Source organism: Scleropages formosus, chromosome 20, assembly GCF_900964775.1.
Source record: "Scleropages formosus chromosome 20, fSclFor1.1, whole genome shotgun sequence".
In the NCBI taxonomy this organism is placed as follows: Eukaryota; Metazoa; Chordata; class Actinopteri; order Osteoglossiformes; family Osteoglossidae; genus Scleropages; species Scleropages formosus.
This window is the reverse complement of record NC_041825.1, coordinates 3,891,537-3,905,689: the sequence shown is the minus strand read 5'-3', so window position 1 is coordinate 3,905,689 and position 14,153 is coordinate 3,891,537. Positions and strand designations below refer to the sequence as shown.

The window sequence follows — 14,153 nt, the reverse complement described above, 5'->3', positions numbered from 1 at the left end:
TGTTTACACTCGTTGGCATGATCAATACAGAGATGGCGAATGTGGTTGAGTGGATGCTGTGGCATGCTGCCATCCCCCAGCATCGGGAGAGAGTATCATATCGCAAGTGTGGGAACAGATCGAAATTCAAAATTCGAAGTACGGATTCTACCGAAAGCCTATCGCCATCGTTGCTTTAACAAATCGTAAGTCGAACCATCGTAGGTAGAGGAGCATCTGTATTTATTTCTCTCTTTTTTGTTTATGAGTGCAAACATCTTTGTCAGTTATTTTCTGTATGCAGATATTTTCTGCATTTGACAGAATGAAATTAACTGAAGTTCACTTTAAGCTTAGATTGTGTGACTGTGTAGTTGAAATGTGTGTATGCATAGTGTATACACAGTATATAGAGATTAGAAGATGATAAAACAAATGAAAAAATTAAAAGAGTAACAGCTTGTTGAAATAGTATTGAAATATTTTACTAATAAAATACTGAAATTCAGAAAAATGTAAAAGAACAGAAAAACAAAAAGAGGGTCAGAAATTCATGTTGGGTGTGGTTTTAAAGTGTATTCCTTTTCTTTTCTTCAGCTGGTAAAGTCCACTGTTCACTTGTTTTATAAATGCACGTTTAAAACACAATAGACATTTCATGTTGGTCCACAATTCCATACTGGATATTCCATTACTGTACCTTTTATTTTCTAAATACTTATATTTTCCCAATCAGTTAACAAATTTAAATTTTTTTTAAAATCATCATTCTTTTGCATTATGGCTTTATTATTAACTCATGATGCATTCAGAAAAAAAAAAAAATCACATATTGTATAGTATGTGTATTATGTCACTAGCGGAACTGCAGTAGTGGAACTTTCGTTACCTCATTATAGCAACAACAACAATAACAATAATAACAGATCCCTTAAAGGGAAGGAAATATCACTGCTTTACACAACACACACACAGACCAAGGTTTTTATGCATATTTCAAGGTAATATATGTTGAAATCGACAAAGACAGAGAAAGGACGGAACGTAAATGGTAGATATGCTAAAAAGGGACGCACAATGTTTGGTGAAGAATTACAAATGATGCAGTAATGATTAGGCATGAGTTAAATTTTAAAAACATTAAGCAGAGAACTGTACTGTACAAACTCACCAGACTGGATTCTCAGACAACGGGGTGCATAGAATGTAGAATGTAGGAAAAACAGATTTCTGTGAACTATGGCCCGGGAAAAGACTTTTAAAGACACCACGGACAACAAACACATAGTTCTTGGATCAAGTTCTGGGACTTGGATGCTTCTGGGATCCAGGACAGCTGGTAGCGTAGTAGTTACAGTTGCTACCTTTAATTCTGAAGGTTGCAGATTCAATCCCCACATCTGGCTGTAGAACCCTTGAGCAAGGTACTTACCCTAAATTGTTCTAGTGAAATTGTCCAACTGTATAATGAGCAAATCATTGTAACCTTAATGATTTAAATTGCTTTGGAGAAGTGTCAAAGAAACAGCTGGCAACACTGAGGTTATTACGCTTGAGATTAATAACCTACATCTTTGATCCGGTGGGGCTTTTGCCATGAAGCTACACAACCACAATTGTTGAACCACATAAAAAAGTCTGACTACATAACAGATGAATGTCTGCTTCCGTTTCTATACTGGTTCTACGGGAGCGCGGGTGTTCGCATCAACACGGTAAACATGCTTGCAGACCAAGTGATGCTCTGAAAATCCTATGCGACACTACATCTCCCTCTAGAGGTAAAAGGCACTGGTAATCCCAAGGCAAAGGACAAATGAGGTCACAAAGTATGGGAAGCCAAAAACAGAAAGCACTTGCATTTCTGCAAATTATGAGCATTTTATTTTTTTACACCCTAATCCCTTTAAAAAAATTAAATATAGATGATGTCAGAGGCTTCCCAGTGGTGAGGTTGTATTCAGTGATGTCACTAGGATTGGTGTCACCCAGTGTGGTAACTCATGGTGTCACCCCACCTCCCCCCATGGACTTCTTCCCATACCAGACTGTACAGAATCAAATTTAAAGCATTAAAATACCACAGTGAACTTTTCTGAATTCGATTCTAAAATTAATATTTAATTGCAACTCTCCAAGGGGGTGTGGTGGTGCAGTGGGTTGGACCGGGCCCTCCTTTCTGGTGGGTCTGGGGTTCAAGTCCTGCTTGGGGTGCCTTGTGATAGACTGGCGTCCCGTCCTGGGTGTGTTACTTCCCCCTCCAGCCTTACGCCCTGAGTTTCCGGGTTAGGCTCCGGCTCCCCGCGACCCCGTATGGGACAAGCGGTTCAGAAAGTGTGTGTGTTTATTAATGGTTTGAGGACATGCATAGTTTCGCTTTGTTTGATTCCTGTTACCCACTTTATGAATGTAAATTAGTATGTATTTACTATGTATTTTGTAATATATTACCTTGTTTTGCAATTAGCTTCATGCACTGTGAGCTCCTGTGGGACACACAAGAGGACACCCAATGAAATCTCTGAGTATTGTCTTCACCATTTCCGCTTGTTAAATAAAAATTTGTTTCCCTCATAAACCTCAGCTGATCCCTCTTTCAACAGAACTGTTCACTTGCAAAAGCAGCTGAGCACAGATATCTAAGTAGATGAATGTGCAACGACATTTCCCAAACACGCCAAATTTCACAACTTATTTCTCGAAAATAACGTGATATTTACAAACTTTTGATCTGTGTTTGGAAACTCACAGCACTCTTTTTTTTTTTTTTTTTTTTTCGCTTGTTTACAGTGGAGCAGTTGAGCAATTGTGTAAGCAATTCTGACTGAGTCAAATCATCTAACTCTAAATATAAAAATGGCAAATTTGTTTTGATTTGTTTTTATGGTATGCATGGATGATCAGTGCCACAACTCAAAAAAAATTTTTAATATTTATAAAAACAGCAATAGTCAAGAATGGTTTTTTGAACACTTGAACCAAAACATGCTTCCTACTAAGACACGTATTTACACTTTCCGTTATTCCCAAGAAGATGTTTCATGGGCTTTTTATAAGCATGAGCGGATGAAACATTTTAATTAGGCCTATCAGTAAAACAAATTAATTTGCTGTCTTGGATCATAGGACATACGATGACGTCTCATAGTAGAGTAAACGTGAGCTAGAGGAAGGGAGGAATGCTCTTCGGAGCAGCAACGTTGGGGAATTCAGGAAAATCAACTGGAGGATGTCCTAACATGGTGAACTCCCTTTCTTCTCATTCCTCGTTTCACATTCATACCTCTTCACTTGTTCGGTTTCCCCGAAGAGAAATGACTCACCTCCTCCAATCTTTCCAGTCTCAAGTGTCCCTGTCCCTCTCCCTCAGTGCCCCTCCAATTCTATATAAGCCTCTTCGTTGTTGAGCGGTCGATAACTGTGGGTCAGTCCAGTCCAGCTCATTCTATGGTCTCATGTTATTCATTCATCTGGACATTTATGTTTTTTTTTTTCTTCTTATATAGTAAAACCTTCACTTTCTGGTTTTTAATCTACTTGACTTCTTCAACAGTTCACTGCCTTTGGTTTCTCCCTTTTCTTCTGTTACACTTTTGTTTTTTGTTTGGGACTTCATTCCTAGAATTTCCGACTCCTTCAGATGTTCAAATGTCGACCCCTTTTCTCTTCTTCGCGTTCCTGCTCCTTTTCTTCCCTCTATCGCTCTCATTTTATCTCCCCGACTCCAATCCGCTTCTGTCTTTCAGTGACCAAGTCAGAGAAAGACATCTATACACAGGTAGTACTGCTGTATTTATAATTTATTTCTTTTATATCTATTAGTATCCTTATCGTAACTATGCTAATGACCATTAGTGTCGATTTCTGCACATCCAGTTGTAGCAGCTGTTTTATCAGTACGCTTTATCGTTACCATGACGATGTTATTAATGTCTTTCCTTTAAAACATTTCCTTTTATTTTTCACTTAGCAAATAAAAGGCAAGGACTATTCTTGGAAATGACCTCAGATGGCATGGTGAGAGGTAACCCTGTCCAGACTGCAAACAGTAAGTATTACGGCAAAAGTTTTTTTTTTTCTTCAATGTTTACACACTTTTCAGTAGCAAGAAGCCAATAAGCTCAAACAAATGAAGCGATGGAAACTCTCGATGTGTCTTCTGCTACTTTTTATGAGTTACAGCTGCAAATTCCATTGACGTATTGTTGTTGACTGTGAAGTTTCAGTGGTCGTAACCTCTATCGCAGACCCTTTGAGTGGCCCAAAGAAAGAGTGGGGCACTGATTTGTTGGATTCTAATGCTTGTTTGCTTATCGGGCTCATACATTTCAACAATCTTCTGATATCTGGATATTCCCGGACCATTCCGAATGATTAATGAGTGTTCCCGTATGTCCCAGGTGTGATGGAGCTGAGGTCAGTGACAGCTGGAGAAACGGTCATCCGGGGTGTGTCATCGTCCCTTTACCTTTGTGCTGATGAAACTGGACAGTTGCGGGGGCAGGTGAGAATGCTGCAAGAATAGAGCTCTGAGAGGAGATCAGCTTCTCCCATCCTCAGCATCCCAGCCTTTCGATTTCTCGGTCGATGTGATTATGAATAGCCTTCCACTCAGTTAATGGCCATTTTAAGCCCATGTGGAGATGAAGGTGGATTTGTTATGAATTCTGCGCATTACCTCAAGTGACCATTGTCCTTAGAGTTTTTGGAAGTATTGGTTACTGGCTACTTTTTTATGAGATGTGGAGCGATTTCTATTTTCTCTACCACATAGCTGTCCACAGCGAGCTACGTGTCCAATAGGAGACCTCAAAAGTGGATGCTATGCACTCTCATCACACAACGCAACAAAATTTTTCGAAGTTCTTAGTTACGTCGACTTTTGCGTCGATTACAATTAACGTTCACTGATTACAGAAAAACCATAGTTCTTCTAGAGTGCCTGTTCTCGTTTGGTACTTAACAGCCATTGAAGGATTTTAGAAGGGACCAGAACATTCTAGAAAGCATCAGATCCTGAGCAGTACAGGAATATTCGGTGCTTGGAACCCGGTGCCAAAATTTGCAAATATCAAGAATACGGAAAATTTTTCTTAAAACTGACGTATCATACAAACTAACTAAAAGTATGTTTAATTTAACAAAACTGAATGGAAAATGCAAAAAAATTGACATAATAAACTTTTTGTTACATTGTGCATCATGTAGTGGGATGTGATGGCGCAGCGGGTTTGGCCAGGGCCTACTCTCTGGTGGGTCTGGGGTTTGAATCCCGCTTGGGGTGTCTTATGATGGACTGGCGTCCCCTCCCCCTCCAGCCTTATGCCCTGTGTTGCCGGGTTAGGTTCCGGGTACCTGCGACCCTGCTTGGGATAAGCGGTTTCAGACAGTGTGTGTGTGTGTATCATGTAAAATCCCTGCAAGCCAGTCATTTGCTTTATTTTTCAGCAGAAAAGTAGCATGTATCTCTTTGTTTTTAACAATCAATCACAGCTGCCTGACTAATGCAGTGCTCACAGTGGAGCAGAGACACTGCAGTCATGTTAGCCATCAGTTTCTGGCTACATTGTACCATCATATTTCATATCTTTCAGTTCTGTGGAGACCTGTAGTATTGTCACATGAACTTACAGAGTTACAGTTTCTGATATCAATGTGTTCTCCTTTAGAAAATATACACAGAAGCCGACTGTACCTTCAACGAGCTCTTGCTGGAAGATGGATATACTCTTTTCCTTTCTGTGCGTCACCGACTTCCAGTGTCCCTCACGAAAAAAAGATCTTTGGAAAACCGCGTTCCTCCATTTTCCCAGTTCTTGCCAGTCCAAAATCAGCTCTTCTCAGCGCAGGGCAGAGAAGAGAACAAAGGTCAAAGTAAGACACCAAATACAGAATATCTGGACCTTAACTCAGATGACCCTTTTGGGATCGAACTCAAGGATCTGGTACTGAGCCCAGAATTTAACGCCAATTTTCCTCATTCTCCGTGACACTGAGTAATTATTATTATTATTATTATTATTATTATTATTGCTGTTGAGTGGTGGTAGTGGTGCTGGTGTTTAGTTGCTTCTTTTACTGAATACTTGAAATATTGACCTGTTGTTGAATTAATTATTCATACTTATAGTAAGCTTGGGGCAAGTGGTTTCAGACAATGTGTGTGTGTGTGTGTGTGTGTGTGTGTGTGTGTGTGTGTGTGTACAGTAAGCTTTACATTTTTTTCAAAAGTCCAAAATGTTTTTTTTTTCTGTTTTATTACCTTTACGTGTTAATTAATAATGGCAGTGATTTGTTAATACGCACACTGAGATATTGTATTTAATTTTTTATGTATTTATTATTTATTTATTTATTTTCAATTTGTTGTTTGATGAACTTCAGGAGTTTCAGAGCTGATTTAAATTAAATGGTCAAATGATCGGGATAAAAATGGCAAGACTATCCAGTATCTTAGTTTATGACTATTAAGAAATAAAGAGGACTGGTTCCACGCAGTTCCTTTACATCATATTACTATCCAATGTTTTTGTAATGAAAATATTGTGACTTGATTTTATGTATGTATTTATTTTTTTTTATTTATGTATGTCTCTTTATTTATTTATTTATTCACCAGATATTTTTTTTGTACAACCTGAGTTTCACAAATTGAAATATGACTTTTTATCAAGTCATAGAGTGCGAGGTGTGTTCTGAGTTATTAAGTGCGGACGGAAATAAAACCCCGCTGGATTAACAGTGCATCAGAAGCGAAAGCTACTGTTGCTTATTTATGTTCTCCACCACTCCTCTGGCAGTCCTGTTTAAATATTTAGTCGCGCACAAAGGATAGTTTTCCGCTGGTGTTCCGCAACACTTCCTCTATTGACTAAATCATTCCTCTGTGGTCAGCCGCATGGACAGACATGTTATTTGGATGGAGGGGAAGTGAAATGTTGTTAGATTGTTGTTAGCTGTCATGTTATTTATACGTGTGTGTGTGTGTGTGTGTAATAAATTAATCCATGTCAATGCATAAATAAAATGAAGGGCACACACACATATACCGTAAATATATATATATATACACACACACACACACACATATATATATATATATATATATATATACAGTAGACACACATTTTAGGTTTTATGAAGTTAAGGCTGTATAATACATTTGTCTGTGGTATTTTGTGATGTACTGGAGTACAGCGATGCAGTATCGACAATGCATTTCAGGTGCTGTTTTCCTTGAAGGCGTCACAATGAGCAAAGTATAATTTTATCTTTAAATACTTAGCATGTAAGGAAAGCAAACTGTTGGTGAAGTAAGAAAAAGAAAGTGCAGTGTGGTGCCATGCCTTCACAGGGAAGGGAAGAGTGGACACTGGCGCCGCTTACACAAGAGCGCGGTAAACCATTTATTAAATACTTCTGTATAAACAGTACGTGCCGCACATAAACTCCTGTGCACTTGGGCGCCGGACCAGAGTCGAACAATATTTCATAATGACTCAAGAAGTGCATCGCGGCACAAAATTTCCCTTCCATTTTGTACAATTTTTGCGGAACACCAAATGCAAATGACGAGTTATCCCAGAATCTACTTAGAGTTCAACCTGTTGGATTTCTTTTAAAAAAATAAATAAATAAATAAAAAAATAAATAAATAAAGATGACGTCTTAAATCTGCCGCTTGTTCGGGCTTTGTCTGCACAGTCAAAGCACACAGTAAGCAATGCAGTGAAAACTAAGGCTATAGGGTAAATGTCATTAAAGAAGCATGGACGGCACCGCAATTCCCATCTCCTTCCCATAAACATTTCCTTTTCTCATGCAAGTACATGAGCACTAATTTCATTAAATCACTATACATAAATCCGTGTCAATGAATGAGTAAAACAAAGGAAGCTACCGCTGCGTATGCGGTCTCTCGAAGAGTGTTTCCGAGTGTCTCTCTGCCGGTTTGCTGCATCACGTGCTGAGTGTGAGAGCCAGAGCCCCTCATCTTACATCTTCACACCTGTGTAACCAGCGGCTCCCTGATGTGCACGTTCCCTGCTTTGCGTCCAGCATCCCGCCCCGCGTACGGACCCCCCGGTACGCTGCCGTTCAGAGGGACGTACATGCCCTCCAGGGCCAGCAAGTCCTTCTCTCCCTCCGTGTCTTCGTCAGCGTACTTCTCCCAGATGGAGGTCTTTACGTGCGTGTACTCCATCCTGTCATCGCACATGGTCTCCCTGTGGTAGAAGTAGCTGAAGTTGGAGACGATGACAGGCACCGGAAGTGAGATGGTCAGCACTCCGGCAATGGCGCACATGGAGCCCACCAGTTTGCCCCACACCGTTTCCGGGTACATGTCCCCATAGCCCACGGTTGTCATGGTCACCACAGCCCACCAGAAGGCGTAAGGAATGCTGACAAAGGCTGTCTCCTTGTTGTCGGCCTCAGCAAAGTAGATGGCGCTGGAGAAGAGAATAACTCCAATGAAGAGGAAGAAGATGAGCAGGCCCAGCTCACGCATGCTGGCCCTCAACGTCTGGCCCAGGATCTGCAGGCCCTTGGAGTGGCGGGACAGTTTGAAGATCCTGAAGACTCGCACCAGCCTTATGACCCTGACAATGGCGAGCGACATGGCAGGCGTGCCGCCTTTGGACTTGGCCAGCTCCGTGCCCAGCGTGATGAAGTACGGAAGGATGGCGGTGAAGTCAATGACATTCATGAAGTCCTTGAAGAAGTGAGTCTTGCTGGGGCTGCAGGAAAAGCGCATCAGTAGCTCAAAGGAGAACCAGCAGATACAGATGGTTTCTACTATAAAGAAGGGGTCATAGAAGAGACTGGAGGTAGCAGGGACACTGACGGAGGAGTTAGTGCTGTGGGCTTGGTGCAGATACTCCTGGGGGAGCGAAAACAGCACGGAAATTCAGGACGAACAGAGAGAGAAAGAGAGAGAGAGAGAGAAATGGGTGAAGAATTCGGGCGCAGAGTCCGGATCATTTCATTGAAAACTAAATTCACCCACAATCAAGATGCCTTCGTCTTAACGCCAGACCAGGAATTAATGGCATTACTCTGACACAAAAGCAAACGTTTCATAGTTGGACGACATTCGACACGCACTTTGTTTGAGGCTGCAGAATTTGTGTGCAAAATAATAGTCAATATGTAACGAAGATGTGAAATTTGCCTATTTTTGTATTGTGAACATGTTTGGATTTAGCAAATAGAAACATGAAGCTATAAATATGCATCCATCTAGAATATATTGTTATCCATAATTTATATGTAGCATATTTAGTTCAAGAATACATGGAGCAACCCATTAATCTGTCAAAAATGCAATTTATACACTGTAAAATCCCACGTACAGCTTTCCTCATAGTAATCACCATCTTCTTTTGCCATTGGAATATCATTACTCTTATTCATTTAGGTGATGCTTTTTTCAAGAGTGACTCCCTATATTAAGTTGCTTGCAATCATTTACCCCTTTACAGAGCTGGATCATTTTAGGAGATGTACCTTCCTGAAAGGTACTACAGTTGGTGATGGGAACTAAACCTACAACCTTTGGGGCCAAAGGCAGTAACTGTAACCAATACACTACCAACCACCCCACTGCTGTAGATGAAGTATATGAAGTACACAAAGTATAACTGACAACTTGGTTTTTTATAAACGACAAGCGAGTTTCCTCTTAAAAACACGAAGATGGACCGAACCTATTGGGACACCTTCCACTTGCAATCTTCACCTGAACATCCTACCTTGTTTTCAAGTGCAAATTCTCACATATCTTATTTTATAGCACTATGTAGGTAATCAAATGTGCCTATTAATATGAGTCCCTCTCCCAAAAAAAAAAATTATTGCTAAGGGTGACTTGCAGTTCATGAAATAGAGCAGATGTGCTGGATGGAAAGAAATTAAGATGCTTTATTTCTACGAAAGATGTTTTATTTCTGTTTATCTACTTATAATTATATCAGAGCAAACCAGATAAACCTTCATGCTTCATTCTGCAATGTTCGCAGCCCTGGCAAAAGCATTTAAGAAATACAGCAACTTCACTGAAAACAAAGTCTGTGTGTGTGTGTGTGTGTGTGTGTGCTTATTCATTTCAGTATTTGGCTGTAATTTTTCCTACAAAGAAAAAGACTTATGGGAAAACTGGAGGAAAAAAAAGGAAAAAACTGCTAGTCTCAGAAGGCGATATGTTTAACACGTCTAGGATTCATTAGTGAAGACATTCGTTCATATGTCGACATGGTCCTAGGGTTGTCCTCCTGCTATAAATAGCGCGCGAGCGAGATCTCCGAGGAGAAACACGAGAGGCTCCCTCTCACCCCTTCTGTCACTATCCATCTATCGTTCTTCGTTTCTCCCACATGGAAACGGTATCAGAGTCTGTTTTGGAGAGACAAGGTTACAGGAATTTTTGGCAGGCCTGAGCAGACCCATGCAAATGAAGGTGGACACAGCGGCAGGCAAATGTCACCGATATACCTGTCCGTCCGCCCCGCGTCGCCGCACGCTTTCCCCCCTGCGTTCTCATTTTCTTCACTCTCACTTGTTTCTGACCGCGCTTTTATTTTTGCATCTTTAATTTCGTTTTATTTTGCATCTTTTACTTCATCCCGTCCTATTTCTCCCTTCTTCTCCGCTCCGCAGCCCTGCCCCCCTTTTTGCCAGTCTGCCTCCAGCGTAAGCATATCAGATTTAACAGCGTGACTAAAATAATCTTAGCCTTCACGTCGAGCAACATATATATTGTCGCTCACCATCTGTTATTTTTTCTCTGCGGAGACATAAACGTTTCACTGTTTACTTTCGGTGTACGGAGGGGAAAAGGTTCTTCCACATTGTTGGTCAACAAATGCTCGCATGCCTAAAAAGCAAAGGTATAAAGCAAGTTATGCAAGTGGGAAAGAAATTAAATTTCATTTTTCTATTTTATTTAGGCCTTTCCGGTGTATAATTCTGTCGCGGCATAATCACGGCAAAAAATTCCTGGCTTTTAAAATTAATATTACATTGATTTATTTGGTCAGCAGGGAGCCCAGTGGTTAGAGTGGTAGTGGTTCGCTTGAAAGGCCAAGGTTCAAATCCCATGTCCTACTGCAGTACCCTTGAGGAAGGTACTTACCCTGAATTGCTCAAGTAAAAATTACCCAGGTGCAAAATCAGGCAAATAATTGAAATAAGTTTAATATGCAAGTATTTTAAGTTGCAGTGTGTCAGATTAACGAATAAATCACCGCACTAAACAGCCGCTAGCGTAGCGGTTCAAGCTACTGCCTTTAGAAGCAAAGGTTGCAGATTCAATCCCCATCTCCAGCAATTGTTCCCTTGAGCAAGGTACATTTCAGAACCACTTGTCCCATACGGGGTCACGGGGAACCGGAGCCTACCCGGCAACACAGGGCGTAAGGCCAGAGGGGGAGGGGACACACCCAGGACGGGACGCCAGTCCGTCGCAAGGCACCCCAAGCGGGACTCGAACCCCAGACCCACGGGAGAGCAGGACTGCGGTCCAACCCACTGCGCCACCGCACCCCTTGAGCAAGGTACTTCCCTTGAATTGCTCTAGGAAAATTACTCAGCTGGTAAATAACTGTAAGCTTCTAATAATTGTAACCTTAACATTCTAAGTTGCGTTAGAGAAAAGTGTCAGCTAAAATGTATTTTGTGGTTGTTTTTGTCTACATTTTTATGAAGCGTGAGAAGTAGGAATCGTGGCCATAGGCTGGTCCCGGTTTCATGAACACCTCCCACCCGACACCAGTTCTCAGAGGTCATGACGCTCACCTTCTAACGGGACAGCAAAGACAAGACTAGTATTTAGGACACCTTTTCGTTGTCTTGTCACTCCTTCCTTGCCTTTCCGGTTATTTCCCTCCAATTTCCTCCTCTCCTGCACCTCAGCTGCCGCCCCACGGCACTCACCTCCATCTGCTCTCTCTCGCTGCGGAACTCCGGCAGTGTCTCCAGGCAGAAGATAATGATGGACACCACAATCACCATGACGCTGATGATGGCAATGATGCGTGCCCCAGAGGATGACTCGGGGTGCTCAAAGAGCATCCACAGGCGCTTCTGACACTCGTTGACAGGCAGCGGGCGCTCATCATCTTTGGGGAAGCCTTCGTCGTCCTTGAAGCGTGCCAGGACGTCCTCGCCCAGCTCGTAGAACTCCAGCTCTTCCAGGAAGACGTCCAGGGGCACATTGGTGGGCCTGCGCAGGCGGCCGCCCGACTGGTAGAAGTAGAGGATGGCATCGAAGCAGGCGCGGTTACGATCCAGGAACAGCTCGTTCCGAAGCGGGTCGTAGTAGCGCAGCCGGCGCCGGGGGTCGCCCAGCAAGGAGTCCGGAAACTGGGCCAGGGTCCGAAGCTGGGTCTCGTACCTCATGCCCGACACGTTGATGGCCAGTCTTTCGCTTATCACCCAACCACCCTTCCATGGAGAACCCGCATGGGAGCCCTCCCTCACCTTCTGAACCCTCTCCTTCTCCTCGGACTCCTCATTCTCCTGGTCCTCCTTCTCTGCCGTGTTGCGCTCGTTTTTCGCGCGCTTGTTAGCGCAGACCTCCTCTGCTTTCTCATCTTTCCCACCGTTACCCCCTCCCACTCTTAATACCCGCTCACTCTTTCCCGGGTCTTCCATTTTTCCTCTCCACCACACCCCGCCTTCCACGTTCACTATGCAGACAGTTCACACAGAAGATTTGCGAGATCCCAAAAATAACAACCGCAAAGCCGTTGCTGTTACCAACACTTTTTCATGGTGACCGTTTCTCTCGACAACGGAAATGCCAACACCTGTAAATGCCACACACCTTTGTGCTGATTATGTCATCTCACGTTGGAAAATCCAAACGACTGGCCGCGGATTTTGCACGGTTGGCCTCAAGGTGACATCACAGACGTGTGGGTATGCACAGTTTACCGCAGTTCCCTCCCTTCGCCTAGTCCTGCACGGTACCGCGGCTAGGAGAACACCTTTGCTCTTAAAAGCCCTACAAGTAGCCGAATTGGGGAAATCACATATTCCCTTTGATGTCAGTCTTCATGCTAGTTCTCTAATAGGAACAAAGAAAAGGAAAGATGTTTCATTATTATTTTTAGTATTATCATTATTATTATTATGCTGTGACTTACACTTCAGTAATTTATTCCTCTCCAACATATCACGTATGGTATGAACCAATATCCCAAATTATTGCAGTTTCGGAGAGACAGAACCCAACCATGCACTCACTGAGCGAGCTGCTGCGGTTGGAGATACCCTGCTGCCCAGAATGTTACCGCGGTCCTTCCACAGGTCTTCATGCTGCTGCTCTCTCTCTACCCTTCTTTCTTGCTCAGACTGCACTGGTCTGTCCCTCAAATGGTCTTGCATCTACACGGCATCTCCAACCCCGTGACCACTTTGTCAACGGCCGTCGTGTTGACGACACACGGAGATCGGTGTCAAGAAAAAGCGACGCTGCCCACCACCTCCAACTCCTCTCACCTTCCTGGCATCCCTGCCACCCGGGGCTGCTTAGCAAAGCTACAGTTGTTTGTAAGTCGATGTCTTCAATCCACCCCCTCTCACTTGTGCACGCTGTCTTGAAATTTTTGGGAATGCTGTCATGTTGAAATTCAATCTCCTGCCCCCCCCGCACACACCCCTCACTATGAGTTCAGGACAGCCTTCACCTCTGCTCTCAAATGTCACCCCTCAAACCCCTACCAAGTTCTTGGTAATATGCCTTCGTTCCCAGCTTCTCCATGTAGATATACACCCACATGGAAGCACAGGTAGTCACACGCCTTCAAGTAGACATGTCAACGCATCAGACGCAAACTGACCATCTCCTCATAGACAGAGAGAACGAATAAACAAATTAATACATGTGGTCGGTGTTAATGTCGAGTCTAAAAATTGCACTGATGTTCTGAGTTTATCGAATGTATTCCATTCTAACTTGACAACTAGATCCAGAGTCACATCTCTGCTTGGTGTAGAGGCATGTAACTCTTCAGTTTTGTTACTCAACGCTTAACACTGTTCCTCTTTAAAGGGAACATATTGACAGGTGAGTGCAGAAAGGTGGAATTCCAGAAACATTTGGGAATTTACAGCATACCGGTGTGGGGATGCTGTTGATGAGAGGTTCAAGAGAACAAGGGAGACTTGGCTGA

General features: G+C 42.7%; 2 protein-coding genes across 4 annotated transcripts; one reads left to right on the top strand and one right to left on the bottom strand.

Moving 5' to 3' along the window:
- The first annotated feature begins 2,276 nt into the window (after positions 1–2,276).
- Positions 2,277–6,175, top strand: fgf21 (fibroblast growth factor 21). Its single transcript, XM_029246594.1, has 4 exons — positions 2,277–3,757; positions 3,950–4,027; positions 4,380–4,483; positions 5,649–6,175. The coding sequence occupies exons 1-4, from the start codon at positions 3,427–3,429 to the stop codon at positions 5,967–5,969; spliced, it is 834 nt and encodes a 277-aa protein (XP_029102427.1). The 5' UTR covers positions 2,277–3,426; the 3' UTR covers positions 5,970–6,175.
- kcna7 (potassium voltage-gated channel, shaker-related subfamily, member 7) lies at positions 5,743–13,525 on the bottom strand. 3 transcript variants are annotated; one of them, XR_001965256.2, is made up of 4 exons: positions 13,225–13,525; positions 11,911–13,045; positions 7,880–8,860; positions 5,743–5,815 (listed from the first exon to the last, which is right to left on the bottom strand). XR_001965256.2 is itself a non-coding variant. In XM_018734983.2 (4 exons), exons 3-4 carry the CDS (start codon positions 12,628–12,630, stop codon positions 7,982–7,984), a joined length of 1,599 nt encoding a protein of 532 aa, XP_018590499.1. In that variant the 5' UTR covers positions 12,631–12,665; positions 12,803–13,045; positions 13,225–13,525; the 3' UTR covers positions 7,619–7,981. The 3 variants fall into 3 exon arrangements, 2 of the variants coding, with proteins under 2 accessions (XP_018590499.1, XP_018590497.1); XM_018734983.2 differs by lacking the exon at positions 5,743–5,815 and having other exon boundaries at positions 7,619–8,860; positions 11,911–12,665; positions 12,803–13,045; XM_018734981.2 differs by lacking the exon at positions 5,743–5,815 and having other exon boundaries at positions 7,619–8,860.
- Positions 13,526–14,153: the final 628 nt, after the last annotated feature.

What these genes read in the sequence shown, in the direction of transcription:
- fgf21 (XM_029246594.1), top strand. Translation starts at nt 3,427, where the DNA reads ATGGTCTCATGTTATTCATTCATCTGGACATTTATGTTTTTTTTTTTC. An exon ending in CCCTGTCCAGACTGCAAACA is followed by an intron (nt 4,028 to 4,379) that starts GTAAGTATTACG and finishes CGTATGTCCCAG; the next exon opens with GTGTGATGGAGCTGAGGTCA. An exon ending in CTGGACAGTTGCGGGGGCAG is followed by an intron (nt 4,484 to 5,648) that starts GTGAGAATGCTG and finishes GTTCTCCTTTAG; the next exon opens with AAAATATACACAGAAGCCGA.
- kcna7 (XM_018734981.2), bottom strand. Translation starts at nt 12,630, where the DNA reads ATGGAAGACCCGGGAAAGAGTGAGCGGGTATTAAGAGTGGGAGGGGGT. An exon ending in GCGAGAGAGAGCAGATGGAG is followed by an intron (nt 8,861 to 11,910) that starts GTGAGTGCCGTG and finishes TCGCTCCCCCAG; the next exon opens with GAGTATCTGCACCAAGCCCA.